General features: G+C 47.5%; 1 protein-coding gene across 1 annotated transcript in view; it reads right to left on the reverse strand.

Annotated features, from left to right (window-relative positions):
* Positions 1–15,557, reverse strand: part of LOC148439478 (arf-GAP with GTPase, ANK repeat and PH domain-containing protein 3-like) — a gene marked incomplete at its 5' end in the record, with an annotated part of 50,037 nt that overhangs the window by 19,390 nt on the left and 15,090 nt on the right. Inside the window, one exon of the mRNA XM_088464699.1 lies at positions 7,742–7,964. Coding sequence (XP_088320825.1) covers positions 7,742–7,964 — 223 coding nt within the window. The remainder of the gene's footprint in view (positions 1–7,741; positions 7,965–15,557) is intronic.

Consider the following 15,557-nt stretch of genomic DNA (forward strand, 5'->3'; position numbering starts at 1 on the left):
GGATTCGGTCCAGACACTGTCCCTAGCAAAGAAAACCCTGGACGAGATGGCCATAGCCACCCGGACAGGGACCGACTTGCCTCCGGAGAGAGCATCATCGTTTGAACAGTTATCCGACAGAAAAAACTAATTCCATCTGGAGATGAGCCAATTATGGAAAGGCCTGGAATGGAACTGAGCCCATTCCACCATGCATCCCAGAGTGTAAAGACATCTGTCGACTGCGCAGACAACCATGTACTCCTAATGGAAGAGAGGAGATTCCGTCTTACGCCAGAAGAATTCTCAGATTCTGAGAACCCAGCAGGGATCCTAGATGAAGAATACCCAGAGAGGGATGCAGGGAGGACTTTTTCCCCGTTGATTAAACGTCTGCACCCTGAAGAAGCCACAGTCATCCTGACCTGGCCGTAAAGTACCCCGGTGATCCCGCTAAGAGCAGGAGGCCGTCCAGGTACAGGAGCATTGGGATATACTGAACAGAAGAACTGTCAGAAAATCCAAAACGCTGGTAAACCCCTGTGGGGCTGAGGACAGTCCCAACAGGCAGAGCCCGAAAAATTGTAAGTGTTGCTGTGATACAGCAAACCTCAGCCCATGCTGAGGAAAGGTCTCTGTAAGTACCCGTAGGCACGCGTCCTGTATATCCAGTGATACCCTAAAGTCCCCAGGTTCCAAACATCGTATGATGGAGCATAGGGATTTCCTCCTGAGCCCAGGTAGCTTTAGGAACTGGTTCAGGGAATTGAGACAGAGAACAGGCCAAAGAGGACCATTCAGCCACCGCACCAGAAAGAAAACAGAACAACCAGTCCCTCACTGAGATAGTGGGGATGGCCCAATTAGCTCCGCTTACCGCAACAACTGCATAGCTTTCTGGATCTGTAAGGCCCTTGTAAAGAGGGCGTACCCTCCTACCCACGTAGCCGCGGCAACTTGACACTAATACCGGGCGAACTGAGAAAATCGGTATCTCCCAGTTGTAGGCCTGTCCCGTCAGACTGAAGAGATATCCGTAGGTTCAGAAGCAGGATCGGCTGGCAGTCCAGGCCTGCTCGGTACTGGATATGTCGGCCCTTGTAGATGCCGACAGTCTACGAAGAAACAGACCTTTAGGCTGACCGAGAGGACAAAAAAGACTTAACAGACTTAGTCTGAGGCCTTGTAGTGTGCATAGCTGAAAGCGGTAAACTTGTCGTTAGTAATACTGCCAATGTTACTACAATCTTGTCAAGGTCAGGACCAAACAATATCAACCCTAAAGATGGTATCTGCACCTCTGCATTCTCAGAGCGCAGCCATAGGGTATTACGGAGGATACAGTCGCAGCCGGAACTCTGAAAGTTAGGAGACTGGTATCCAATATAGGCATGTCCACCTATGACAACTGCATATATTACATGAGCGACCAAATACATTTGAACCCCCGACGTGTTGGAGGGGAAAAAACGTTACAAATGCATCAACCCAATATGCAATAGTATTAACCAACCATGCTATAGCCATGGTAGGATGGGTAACAACTCCCGAAAGCAAGTATACTGATTTCAGGCAGAGTTACCACCTACGGATCCGAAGAATCCGACCACGCAGGAATGGGAGGCGTAGTAACGTCTGTAATCAGACGAGTAACACGCCCATCCCCCCCAGGAGGGGCTCGTGATGCCCTCAGGGAATTTGGGACAGGAGGCCAAACACTGTTGTAACACCTCCTATCTGGCAACAGCCAGAGTCCCGCTATGCGATCCACCCGCTAGTCAGCAACAGGTAACCCGAAGGCACGCAATACTGAGGGTGTATGATACAGGTGCAGGTCAACATTCACTCTAACCAGAATGGACCTGCTACCAGCCCTAAAGCAGGGATAATAATACCTGAAATAGGCTTCCCCCTGTGTAAGAGGGAAAGAGCCCCGAACAGTACCCAGTTCACGGCAGAGCCAACTGGGAAGTAACCACAGGGCGTCAACCACGCCAATTAGCGTTTCGTAGAAAACGACATCCACCCAGGGTGGCTGTTGTGGTAATCCCTGCAAGGGGAATGACAGACTATTGTGGCACCAGGGGGAATTCATATACTGCAAAAAAAAACCCTGCAGGGAGCGGTAGTCTGTGTCACAGGGGAAGAGTGCAAGAAGCTGCGAGATACCCTGAGATGAAAAGGGCAGTATGGTGAAGTAACCCCAAGTGAGGTACAACAATGGGGCCCGCCCGGCGATCCGCAATTGAGAGGATCCCGAGAAAACAAACCGCCCAAGGGGGTCGTGAAAGAGGCCGGCACCAGATGACGCCACATACAGAACCCTTTATGAGTCAAATCCTCCGCACTAACACCTGCAGCACATGACTTGCAGGATAGTAAAAATGGGTGCAGTATAACGCTCTATCTCCTGGTCAGACATATCTGACCCATCTTGGCGGAAATATTAAGCAGCACTATACTGGTCCTGACTGATGCCAAAAATAGCTGCAGGGACCCATTTTCAGCGTATGCAACACACAGTTCCATCTAAAATATGGCAACGTGCAGCACGCAACAGTATGTGACAAACCACACAAATATTAACAAGTATATAAATGTGAGGTCTCAGAACCACCCTAAGTACAGCTGTATTAGGGCAGATAAAGAAAAGGGATAGATATACACTGACAGGTGAGAGAATAAAGTACAGTCAGCACTAGCATAAGTCACATACAATGCAGATATATACATATATACATAAACATGTCATATAATATACTGCACTATTACACTGCATTCAACTGCCCAGATTCAGTGTCTGGGAAGGCTACAGCGCTGTGTACACTGACCTGATGGTGAGGTACGCAGGGGGACTGGACTCACTGCCATCTCCAGAGATTTCTGCTGCACCACAGAGATAAAATGGCCGCTGGAGACCTCAGAGGAAGCGTGGCCCGCGGAGGAAGCAGCTCAGCGACGCCAGACTATGGATACTGAAAGGCGCGCTGAGCTGAGGGGAGGAGCCGCTGTAACAGGGAAGGCTGCCTCCCCTGGCCGGCTATTAACCCCTGGGACGCCGGCTCCCTGCACCGATCGTTAAGTCCCTGGTGGTCTAGTGGACACACGGGGTATGGGGGGCCCGCCGCCACTGCCGGCGCCTCCGGTCTGTCCCCTGAGACCGGAGGCACAGGACTGCATTTGAAATGCGCGGATCACCGCAAGCGGTGATCCGCGACCTTACCTGCTCCCCGTGGATCCGGCAGCAGTCCTGGGCGCCCGCAGAGTCCGGCTAGTACAGACTCTGGGGTCCCGCTGAGATCCCCAGATCTGTACTGGCGTCTCAGCGCCAGCGGGGTGACGGAGCGGCAGCTTAGACGTCCTATGGACAGTCCGACGCTGCCGCTCTGAAGAGTCCAAAGTCCATGGAAAAAACTTTGTCCCTAAAAAAATAAAATAAGCTTAGGGGCTGCTAATCAGCTCCCCCTGCGCTAACGGTGACCCGACTCCGGCCGGGCACCAACTTAAACTGAGGTGCCTCTGGCTTGGGGGTGGGGTTATAGGGAGAGTGGACCCAGTGCATCCTGGGAGCTAAAAGCTTTAACTGCGTGGTGCCCGGATTTGGTTCCCAACCTATACCCCAAGGTCAACCCTGTGGACCCCCTATGGACCCTGAAGTAGAAACAGAGTGCAGTCAGTGAGATACAGAGTGCAGTCAGTGAGATACAGAGTAATACAGAGTGTAGTCAGTGAGACAAGAGTAATACAGAGTGCAGTCAGTGAGATGGGAGTGATACAGAGTGATACAGTGAGCTATAGAGTGCAGACAGCAAGAGAGGTGTGACACAGAGTGCAGTCAATGAGATATAGAGTGCAGGATACAGAGTGCAGTCAGTGAGACGGGAGTGATACAGAGTGCAGTCAGTGAGATACAGAGTAATACAGAGTGCAGTCAGTGTGATACAGAGTGCAGTCAGTGAGATACAGAGTAATACAGAGTGCAGTCAGTGAGATACAGAGTAATACAGAGTGCAGTCAGTGAGACAGGAGTGATACAGAGTGCAGTCAGTGAGATACAGAGTGCAGTCAGTGAGATACAGAGTAATACAGAGTGTAGTCAGTGAGACAAGAGTAATACAGAGTGCAGTCAGTGAGATGGGAGTGATACAGAGTTATACAGTGAGCTATAGAGTGCAGACAGCAAGAGAGGTGTGATACAGAGTGCAGTCAATGAGATATAGAGTGCAGGATACAGAGTGCAGTCAGTGAGACGGGAGTGATACAGAGTGCAGTCAGTGAGATACAGAGTAATACAGAGTGCAGTCAGTGTGATACAGAGTGCAGTCAGTGAGATACAGAGTAATACAGAGTGCAGTCAGTGAGATACAGAGTGCAGTCAGTGTGATACAGAGTGCAGTCAGTGAGATATAGAGTGCAGACAGCAAGACAGGTGTGATATAGAGTGCAGTCAGTGAGATATAGAGTGCAGGATACAGAGTGCAGTCAGTGAGATACAGAGTGCAGTCAGTGAGATACAAAGTTATATAGAGTGCAGTCAGTGAGACAAGAGTAATACAGAATGCAGTCAGTGATTTATAGAGTGCAGATAGCAAGACAGGTGTGATACAGAGTGCAGTCAGTGAGACGGGAGTGATACAGAGTGCAGTCAGTGAGATACAGAGTAATACAGAGTGCAGTCAGTGAGATACAGAGTAATACAGAGTGCAGTCAGTGAGATACAGAGTAATACAGAGTGCAGTCAGTGAGATACAGAGTAATACAGAGTGCAGTCAGTGAGATACAGAGTAATACAGAGTGCAGTCAGTGAGATACAGAGTAATACAGAGTGCAGTCAGTGAGATACAGAGTAATACAGAGTGCAGTCAGTGAGACAGGAGTGATATAGAGTGCAGTCAGTGAGCTATAGAGTGAAGTTAGTGAGATACAGTTACAGTCAGGTCCATAAATATTGGGACATTGACAGAATTTTCAGATTTTGGCCTCTATTCACTGTACAATGGCTTTGAAATGAAATAAACAAGATGTGGTTTGACTGCAGACTTTCAGATTTAATTTGAGGGTAATTACATCCAAATCAGGTGAACGGTGTAGGAATTACAATGGTTTCTATATGTGCCTCCCACTTTTTAAGGGGCCAAAAGTAATGGGACAAACTAAACAATCCTAAATCTAACTTTCACTTTTTAATACTTTGTTGCAGATCCTTTGCAGGCAATTACAGCCTGAAGTCTGGAACGCATAGACATCACCAGACGCTGGGTTTCATCCCTGGTGATGCTCTGCCAGGCCTCTACTGCAAATGTCTTCAGTTCCTGCTTGTTCTTGGGGCATTTTCCCTTCAGTTTTGTCTTCATCAAGTGAAATGCATGCTCAATCGGATTCAGGTCAGGGGATTGACTTGGCCATTGCATAACATTCCACTTTTTAGCCTTAAAAAACTCCTTGGTTGCTTTTGCAGCATGCTTCGGGTCATTGTCCATCTGCACTGTGAAGCGCCGTCCAATGAGTTCTGAAGTATTTGACTGAATATGAGCATATAATATTGCCCGAAACACTTCAGAATTCATTCTGCTGCTTTTGTCAGCAGTCACATCATCAATAAATACAAGGGAACCAGTTCCATTGGCAGCCCTACATGCCCACGCCATGACACTACCACCACCATGCTTCACTGATGAGGTGGTATGTTTTGGATCATGAGCAGTTCCTTTCCTTCTCTTCTCTTCTCTTCCCATCACTCTGGTACAAGTTGATCTTTGTCTCATCTGTCCATAGGATGTTGTTCCAGAACTGTAATGGCTTTTTTAGATGTTGTTTGGCAAACTCTAATCTGGTCTTCCTGTTTTTGTGGCTCACCAATGGTTTACATCTTGTGGTGAACCTTCTATATTCACTCTTGTGAAGTCTTCTCTTGATTGTTGACTTTGACACATATACATCTACCTCCTGGAGAGTGTTCTTGATTTGGCCAACTGTTGTGAAGGGGTTTTTCTTCACCAGGGAAATAATTCTTTTGTCATCCACCACAGTTGTTTTCCGTGGTCTTCCGAGTCTTTTGGTGTTGCTGAGCTCTCCGGTGCGTTCTTTCTTTTTAAGAATGTTCGAAACAGTTGATTTGGCCACACCTAATGTTTTTGCTATCTCTCTAATGGGTTTGTTTTGATGTTTCAGCCTAATGATGGCTTCACTGATAGTGACAGCTCTTTGGATCTCATATTGAGAGTTGACAGCAACTGATTCCAAATGCAAATGTCACATCTAGAATCAACTCCAGACCTTTTACCTGCTTAATTGATAATGAAATAACGAGGGAATAGCCCACACCTGTCCATGAAAAAGCTTATGAGTTGATAGTCCCATTACTTTTGGTCCCTTAAAAAGTGGGAGGCACATATTGAAACTGCTGTAATTCCTACATCGTTCACCTGATTTGGATGTAATTACCCTCAAATTAAATCTGAAAGTCTGCAGATAAACCACATCTTGTTTGTTTCATTTCAAAACCATTGTGGTGGTGACTAGAGGCCAAAATATGAAAATTCTGTCAATGTCCCAATATTTATGGACCTGACTGTATATAGTGTGCAGTCAGTGAGATATGGAGTGCAGTCAGCAAGACAGGTGTGATACGGAGTACAGTCAGTGAGATATAGAGTGCAGGCAGTGAGACAAGAGTAATACAGAGTGCAGTCAGTGAGATACAGAGTGATATAGAGTGCAATCAGTGAGACAGGCGTTATAAAGAAAGCAGTCAGTGAGATACAGAGTGATAGAGTGCAGTCAGTGAGATACAGAGTGATATAGAGTGCAGTTAGTGAGACAGGAGTGATACAGAGTGCAGTCAGTGAGACAGGAGTAATACAGAGTGCAGTCAGTGAGACAGGAGTAATACAGAGTGCAGTCAGTGAGACAGGAGTAATACAGAGTGCAGTCAGTGAGATACAGAGTGATATAGAGTGCAGTCAGTGATATATAGAGTGCAGACAGCAAGACAGGTGTGATACAGAGTGCAGTCAGTGAGATATAGAGTGCAGTCAGTGAGATAGGAGTGATATAGAGTGCAGTCAGTGAGACGGGAGTGATATAGAGTGCAGTCAGTGAGACGGGAGTGATATAGAGTGCAGTCAGTGAGACGGGAGTGATATAGAGTGCAGTCAGTGAGACGGGAGTGATATAGAGTGCAGTCAGTGAGATACAGGGTGATATAGAGTGCAGTCAGTGAGATACAGAGTAATACAGAGTGCAGTCAGTGAGACAGGAGTGATATAAAGTGCAGTCAGTGAGATAGAGTTATATAGAGTGCAGTCAGTGAGATACAGGGTGATATAGAGTGCAGTCAGTGAGATACAGAGTGATATAGAGTGCAGTCAGTGAGACAGGAGTTATATAGAGTGCAGTCAGTGAGATACAGGGTGATATAGAGTGCAGTCAGTGAGATACAGAGTGATATAGAGTGCAGTCAGTGAGACAGGCGTGATATAGAGTGCAGTCAGTGAGATACAGAGTGATAGAGAGTGCAGTCAGTGAGATACAGAGTGATATAGAGTGCAGCCGGTTAGACACTCTATATCCAGAGCGGCACATCCCAACCATTAGAATGACCCCATAGAGGTGAGCAGGAAAAGTTGCAATGTTTTGCCTACTATAATAAGTATACAGTATATGCGCACAGCGGAACATCTCAGCATGTCCCGGCCATATCACGGACAATCTCACCGGCACCTCCATGTTATGCCGGGGGTCTCAGACAGATGTCACATACCTGGAACTCTCAGGACCTGGCTTGTTATAACCCTCTATACAGTGCTCCCAGACTACATTAGCCAGACTGTTTCCGATCGCCATCATGACCATTGTGAGCTCCACGGGCCAGTCATCCAAATCCAGAGAGCGGACACGAGACAAGTGTGTACCAAGATTGCGGTGAATTCCCGAGCACTCTATACACATCAAAGCGCCGAGGTTCAGACTCGCCCAGTCCGGGTCTGGAATAGAGAGGATAGGAGCGTTCATGTACCCCGCGTAGTGACAGACAGACAGAGGCTTACACTCTATAGGGACATGAGGACAAGTGTTACATAGCGGTGCTCCTGGTGGCTGTATGATCCGCGTCACACAGCCATGTTCGTCCTAGACTGGAGGAAAGTCTTTGTGTGCGGAAGTGGGAGCTGCCCGATATATAATCCTGTACCGTGACCGTGTGATGTGTGTGGATGAGAGACGTAGATTCTGCGCAGAGCGGAGGCGGCGAGCTGCCCGATATATATAATCCTGTACCGTGACCGTGAGATGTGTGTGGATGAGAGACGCAGATTCTGCGCAGAGCGGAGGCGGCGAGCTGCCCGATATATAATCCTGTACTGTGACCGGGTGATGTGTGTGGATGAGAGAAGCAGATTCTGCGCAGAGCGGAGGCGGCGAGCTGCCTGATATATATAATCCTGTACCCTGACCGGGTGATGTGTGTGGATGAGAGAAGCAGATTCTGCGCAGAGCGGAGGCGGCGAGCTGCTCGATATATATATAATCCTGTACCATGACCGGGTGATGTGTGTGGATGAGAGAAGCAGATTCTGCGCAGAGCGGAGGCGGCGAGCTGCTCGATATATATATAATCCTGTACCGTGACCGGGTGATGTGTGTGGATGAGAGACGCAGATTCTGCGCAGAGCGGAGGCGGCGAGCTGCTCGATATATATATAATCCTGTATCATGACCGGGTGAAGTGTGTGGATGAGAGACGCAGATTCTGCGCAGAGCGGAGGCGGCGAGCTGCCCGATATATATATAATCCTGTACCGTGACCGGGTGATGTGTGTGGATGAGAGACGCAGATACTGCGCAGAGCGGAGGCGGCGAGCTGCCCGATATATATATAATCCTGTACCATGACTGGGTGATGTGTGTGGATGAGAGACGCAGATTCTGCGCAGAGCGGAGGCGGCGAGCTGCCCGATATATATAATCCTGTACCATGACCGGGTGATGTGTGTGGATGAGAGACGCAGATTCTGCGCAGAGCGGAGGCGGCGAGCTGCCCGATATATATAATCCTGTACCATGACCGGGTGATGTGTGTGGATGAGAGAAGCAGATTCTGCGCAGAGCGGAGGCGGCGAGCTGCCCGATATATATATAATCCTGTACCATGACCGGGTGATGTGTGTGGATGAGAAACGCAGATTCTGCGCAGAGCGGAGGCGGCGAGCTGCCCGATATATATAATCCTGTACCATGACCGGGTGATGTGTGTGGATGAGAGACGCAGATTCTGCGCAGAGCGGAGGCGGCGAGCTGCCCGATATATATAATCCTGTACCATGACCGGGTGATGTGTGTGGATGAGAGACGCAGATTCTGCGCAGAGCGGAGGCGGCGAGCTGCCCGATATATATAATCCTGTACCATGACCGGGTGATGTGTGTGGATGAGAGAAGCAGATTCTGCGCAGAGCGGAGGCGGCGAGCTGCCCGATATATATATAATCCTGTACCGTGACCGTGAGATGTGTGTGGATGAGAGACGCAGATTCTGCGCAGAGCGGAGGCGGCGAGCTGCCTGATATATATAATCCTGTACCATGACCGGGTGATGTGTGTGGATGAGAGAAGCAGATTCTGCGCAGAGCGGAGGCGGCGAGCTGCCCGATATATATATAATCCTGTACCGTGACCGTGAGATGTGTGTGGATGAGAGACGCAGATTCTGCGCAGAGCGGAGGCGGCGAGCTGCCCGATATATATATAATCCTGTACCGTGACCGTGAGATGTGTGTGGATGAGAGACGCAGATTCTGCGCAGAGCGGAGGCGGCGAGCTGCCTGATATATATAATCCTGTACCATGACCGGGTGATGTGTGTGGATGAGAGAAGCAGATTCTGCGCAGAGCGGAGGCGGCGAGCTGCCCGATATATATATAATCCTGTACCATGACCGTGAGATGTGTGTGGATGAGAGACGCAGATTCTGCGCAGAGCGGAGGCGGCGAGCTGCCCGATATATATATAATCCTGTACCGTGACCGTGAGATGTGTGTGGATGAGAGACGCAGATTCTGCGCAGAGCGGAGGCGGCGAGCTGGGCGATATATATATAATCCTGTACCGTGACCGTGAGATGTGTGTGGATGAGAGACGCAGATTCTGCGCAGAGCGGAGGCGGCGAGCTGCCCGATATATAATCCTGTACTGTGACCGGGTGATGTGTGTGGATGAGAGACGCAGATTCTGCGCAGAGCGGAGGCGGCGAGCTGGGCGATAATATATAAGAGAAGAGATGGATGTTGGTGTCGTTTGTATAAGTAAAAGTATTTTATATTGAAAATAAAGATACAGGCAGCCAATGTAAGGCAGGGTTCTGGGGATCAACGGCGTCTTTCTGCTCTCAGATCCATCCTTAGCTCCCCTCCTAGACAGTGGAGGTATGAGGGGTACAGTATGAGCTATGAGGGGTACAGGATAAGGTATGAGAGGTACAGTATGAGGTATGAGGGGTACAGGATAAGGTATGAGAGGTACAGTATGAGGTATGAGGGGTACAGTATGAGGTATGAGGGGTACAGTATGAGCTATGAGGGGTACAGTATGAGCTATGAGGGGTACAGTATGAGCTATGAGGGGTACAGTATGAGCTATGAGGGGTACAGGATAAGGTATGAGGGGTACAGGATAAGGTATGAGGGGTACAGGATAAGGTAAGAGGGGTACAGTATGAGGTATGAGGGGTACAGTATGAGCTATGAGGGGTACAGGATAAGGTATGAGGGGTACAGGATAAGGTATGAGAGGTACAGTATGAGAGGTACAGTATGAGCTATGAGGGGTACAGGATAAGGTAAGAGGGGTACAGTATGAGGTATGAGGGGTACAGTATGAGCTATGAGAGGTACAGTATGAGAGGTACAGTATGAGCTATGAGGGGTACAGGATAAGGTATGAGGGGTACAGTATGAGCTATGAGAGGTACAGTATGGGGGTACAGTATAAGCTATGAGAGGTACAGTATGGGGGTACAGTATGAGGTATGAGAGGTACAGGATAAGGTATGAGGGGTACAGTATCAGGTATGAGGGGTACAGCATGAGGGGTACAGGATAAGGTATGAGGGGTACAGGATAAGGCATGAGGGGTACAGTATGAGCTATGAGGGGTACAGTATGAGGGGTACAGGATAAGGCATGAGGGGTACAGTATGAGCTATGAGGGGTACAGGATAAGGTATGAGAGGTACAGGATAAGGTATGAGAGGTACAGTATGAGGGGTACAGTATGAGGGGTACAGTATGAGGGGTACAGCATAAGGTATGAGGGGTACAGTATGAGGTATGAGGGGTACAGTATGAGCTATGAGGGGTACAGTATGAGCTATGAGGGGTACAGTATGAGCTATGAGGGGTACAGGATAAGGTATGAGGGGTACAGGATAAGGTATGAGGGGTACAGTATGAGAGGTACAGTATGAGCTATGAGGGGTACAGGATAAGGTAAGAGGGGTACAGTATGAGGTATGAGGGGTACAGTATGAGCTATGAGGGGTACAGGATAAGGTATGAGGGGTACAGGATAAGGTATGAGAGGTACAGTATGAGAGGTACAGTATGAGCTATGAGGGGTACAGGATAAGGTAAGAGGGGTACAGTATGAGGTATGAGGGGTACAGTATGAGCTATGAGAGGTACAGTATGAGAGGTACAGTATGAGCTATGAGGGGTACAGGATAAGGTATGAGGGGTACAGTATGAGCTATGAGAGGTACAGTATGGGGGTACAGTATGAGGTATGAGAGGTACAGGATAAGGTATGAGGGGTACAGTATCAGGTATGAGGGGTACAGCATGAGGGGTACAGGATAAGGTATGAGGGGTACAGGATAAGGCATGAGGGGTACAGTATGAGCTATGAGGGGTACAGTATGAGGGGTACAGGATAAGGCATGAGGGGTACAGTATGAGCTATGAGGGGTACAGGATAAGGTATGAGGGGTACAGGATAAGGTATGAGAGGTACAGGATAAGGTATGAGGGGTACAGGATAAGGTATGAGAGGTACAGTATGAGGGGTACAGTATGAGGGGTACAGGATAAGGTATGAGGGGTACAGTATGAGGTATGAGGGGTACAGTATGAGCTATGAGGGGTACAGTATGAGCTATGAGGGGTACAGGATAAGGTATGAGGGGTACAGGATAAGGTATGAGAGGTACAGTATGAGAGGTACAGTATGAGGGGTACAGTATGAGGGGTACAGCATAAGGTATGAGGGGTACAGTATGAGGTATGAGGGGTACAGTATGAGCTATGAGGGGTACAGTATGAGCTATGAGGGGTACAGGATAAGGTATGAGGGGTACAGGATAAGGTATGAGAGGTACAGTATGAGCTATGAGGGGTACAGGATAAGGTAAGAGGGGTACAGTATGAGGTATGAGGGGTACAGTATGAGCTATGAGAGGTACAGTATGAGAGGTACAGTATGAGCTATGAGGGGTACAGGATAAGGTATGAGGGGTACAGGATAAGGTATGAGAGGTACAGTATGAGAGGTACAGTATGAGCTATGAGGGGTACAGGATAAGGTAAGAGGGGTACAGTATGAGGTATAAGGGGTACAGTATGAGCTATGAGAGGTACAGTATGAGAGGTACAGTATGAGCTATGAGGGGTACAGGATAAGGTATGAGGGGTACAGTATGAGCTATGAGAGGTACAGTATGGGGGTACAGTATAAGCTATGAGAGGTACAGTATGGGGGTACAGTATGAGGTATGAGAGGTACAGGATAAGGTATGAGGGGTACAGTATCAGGTATGAGGGGTACAGCATGAGGGGTACAGGATAAGGTATGAGGGGTATAGGATAAGGTATGAGGGGTACAGTATGAGGTATGAGGGGTACAGCATGAGGGGTACAGGATAAGGTATGAGGGGTACAGTATGAGGTATGAGGGGTACAGTATGGGGGTACAGTATAAGGTATGAGGGGTACGGTATACGGTATGAGGGATACAGTATGAAGGGTACAGCATGAGGTATGAGGTATGACGGGTACAGCATGAGGGGTACAGGATAAGGTATGACGGGTACAGCATGAGGGGTACAATATGGGGGTACAGTATGAGGGGTACGGTATGAGGGATACAGTATGAAGTATGAAGGGTACAGCATGAGGTATGAGGTACAGTATGAGGGGTACAGTATGAGGTATGAGGGGTATAGTATGAGAGGTACAGTATGAGGAGTAAAGTATGTGGTATGAGGGGTACAGTATGAGGTATGAGTGGTACAGTATGAGGGGTACAGTATGAGGTATGAGGGGTACAGTATGAGGTATGAGGGGTACAGCATGAGAGGTACAGTATGAAGTATGAGCGGTACAGTATGAGCTATGAGAGGTAAAGTATAAGGTATGAGAGGTAAAGTATAAGGTATGAGGGGTACAGTATAAGGTATGAGGGGTACAGTATGAGGGGAACAGTATAAGGGGTACAGTATAAGGTATGAGGGGTACAGTATGAGCTATGAGGGGTACAGTATGAGCTATGAGGGGTACAGTATAAGGTATGAGGGGTACAGTATGAGCTATGAGAGGTAAAGTATAAGGTATGAGAGGTACAGTATAAGGTTTGAGAGGTAAAGTATAAGGTATGAGGGGTACAGTATAAGGTATGAGGGGTACAGTATGAGGGGAACAGTATAAGGTATGAGGGGTACAGTATAAGCTATGAGGGGTACAGTATAAGCTATGAGAGGTAAAGTATAAGGTATGAGGGGTACAGTATAAGGTATGAGGGGTACAGTATGAGCTATGAGGGGTACAGTATGAGCTATGATGGGTACAGTATAAGGTATGAGGGGTACAGTATGAGCTATGAGAGGTAAAGTATAAGGTATGAGAGGTAAAGTATAAGGTTTGAGAGGTAAAGTATAAGGTATGAGGGGTACAGTATAAGGTATGAGGGGTACAGTATGAGGGGAACAGTATAAGGTATGAGGGGTACAGTATGAGCTATGATGGGTACAGTATAAGGTATGAGCGGTACAGTATGAGCTATGAGAGGTAAAGTATAAGGTATGAGAGGTAAAGTATAAGGTTTGAGAGGTAAAGTATAAGGTATGAGGGGTACAGTATAAGGTATGAGGGGTACAGTATAAGCTATGAGAGGTAAAGTATAAGGTATGAGGGGTACAGTATGAGCTATGAGGGGTACAGTATAAGCTATGAGGGGTAAAGTATAAGGTATGAGGGGTACAGTATAAGGTATGAGGGGTACAGTATAAGGTATGAGGGGTACAGTATAAGGTATGAGGGGTACAGTATGAGCTATGAGAGGTACAGTATGAGGGGTACAGTATGAGAGGTACAGTATAAGGTATGAGGGGTACAGTATGAGCTATGAGAGGTAAAGTATAAGGTATGAGAGGTACAGTATGAGGTATGAGGGGTACAGTATAAGGTATGAGGGGTACAGTATGAGCTATGAGAGGTAAAGTATAAGGTATGAGGGGTACAGTATAAGGTATGAGAGGTAAAGTATAAGGTATGAGGGGTACAGTATAAGGTATGAGGGGTACAGTATAAGCTATGAGGGGTAAAGTATAAGGTATGAGGGGTACAGTATAAGGTATGAGGGGTACAGTATGAGCTATGAGAGGTACAGTATGAGTGGTACAGTATAAGGTATGAGAGGTACAGTATGAGAGGTACAGTATGAGGGGTACAGTATGAGAGGTACAGTATGAGAGGTACAGTATGAGGGGTACAGTATAAGGTATGAGAGGTACAGTATAAGCTATGAGAGGTACAGTATAAGGTATGAGGGGTACAGTATAAGGTATGAGGGGTACAGTATGAGCTATGAGAGGTAAAGTATAAGGTATGCGGGGTACAGGATAAGGTATGAGGGGTACAGTATAAGGTATGAGGGGTACAGTATAAGGTATGAGGGGTACAGTATGAGGTATGAGGGGTACAGTATAAGGTATGAGAGGTACAGTATAAGGTATGAGGGGTACAGTATAAGGTATGAGGGGTACAGTATGAGCTATGAGAGGTAAAGTATAAGGTATGAGAGGTAAAGTATAAGGTATGAGAGGTAAAGTATAAGGTATGAGGGGTACAGTATAAGGTATGAGAGGTACAGTATAAGATATGAGGGGTACAGTATGAGCTATGAGGGGTACAGTATAAGCTGAGGGGTACAGTATAAGCTATGAGGGGTACAGTATAAGCTATGAGGGGTACAGTATAAGCTATGAGAGGTAAAGTATAAGGTATGAGGGGTACAGTATAAGGTATGAGGGGTACAGTATGAGAGGTACAGTATGAGCTATGAGGGGTACAGTATAAGGTATGAGAGGTACAGTATGAGCTATGAGGGGTACAGTATGAGCTATGAGGGGTACTGTATGAGAGGTACAGTATGAGCTATGAGGGGTACAGTATGAGGGGTACAGTATGAGCTATGAGGGGTACAGTATAAGGTATGAGAGGTACAGTATAAGGGATGAGAGGTACAGTATGAGCTGAGGGGTACAGTATGAGGGGTACAGTATGAGGTATGAGGGGTACAGTATAAGGTAT

The sequence above is a fragment of the Taudactylus pleione genome, unplaced genomic scaffold (genome assembly GCF_031769625.1).
Source record: "Taudactylus pleione unplaced genomic scaffold, aTauple2 ptg001755l, whole genome shotgun sequence".
Classification (NCBI taxonomy): domain Eukaryota; kingdom Metazoa; phylum Chordata; class Amphibia; order Anura; family Myobatrachidae; genus Taudactylus; species Taudactylus pleione.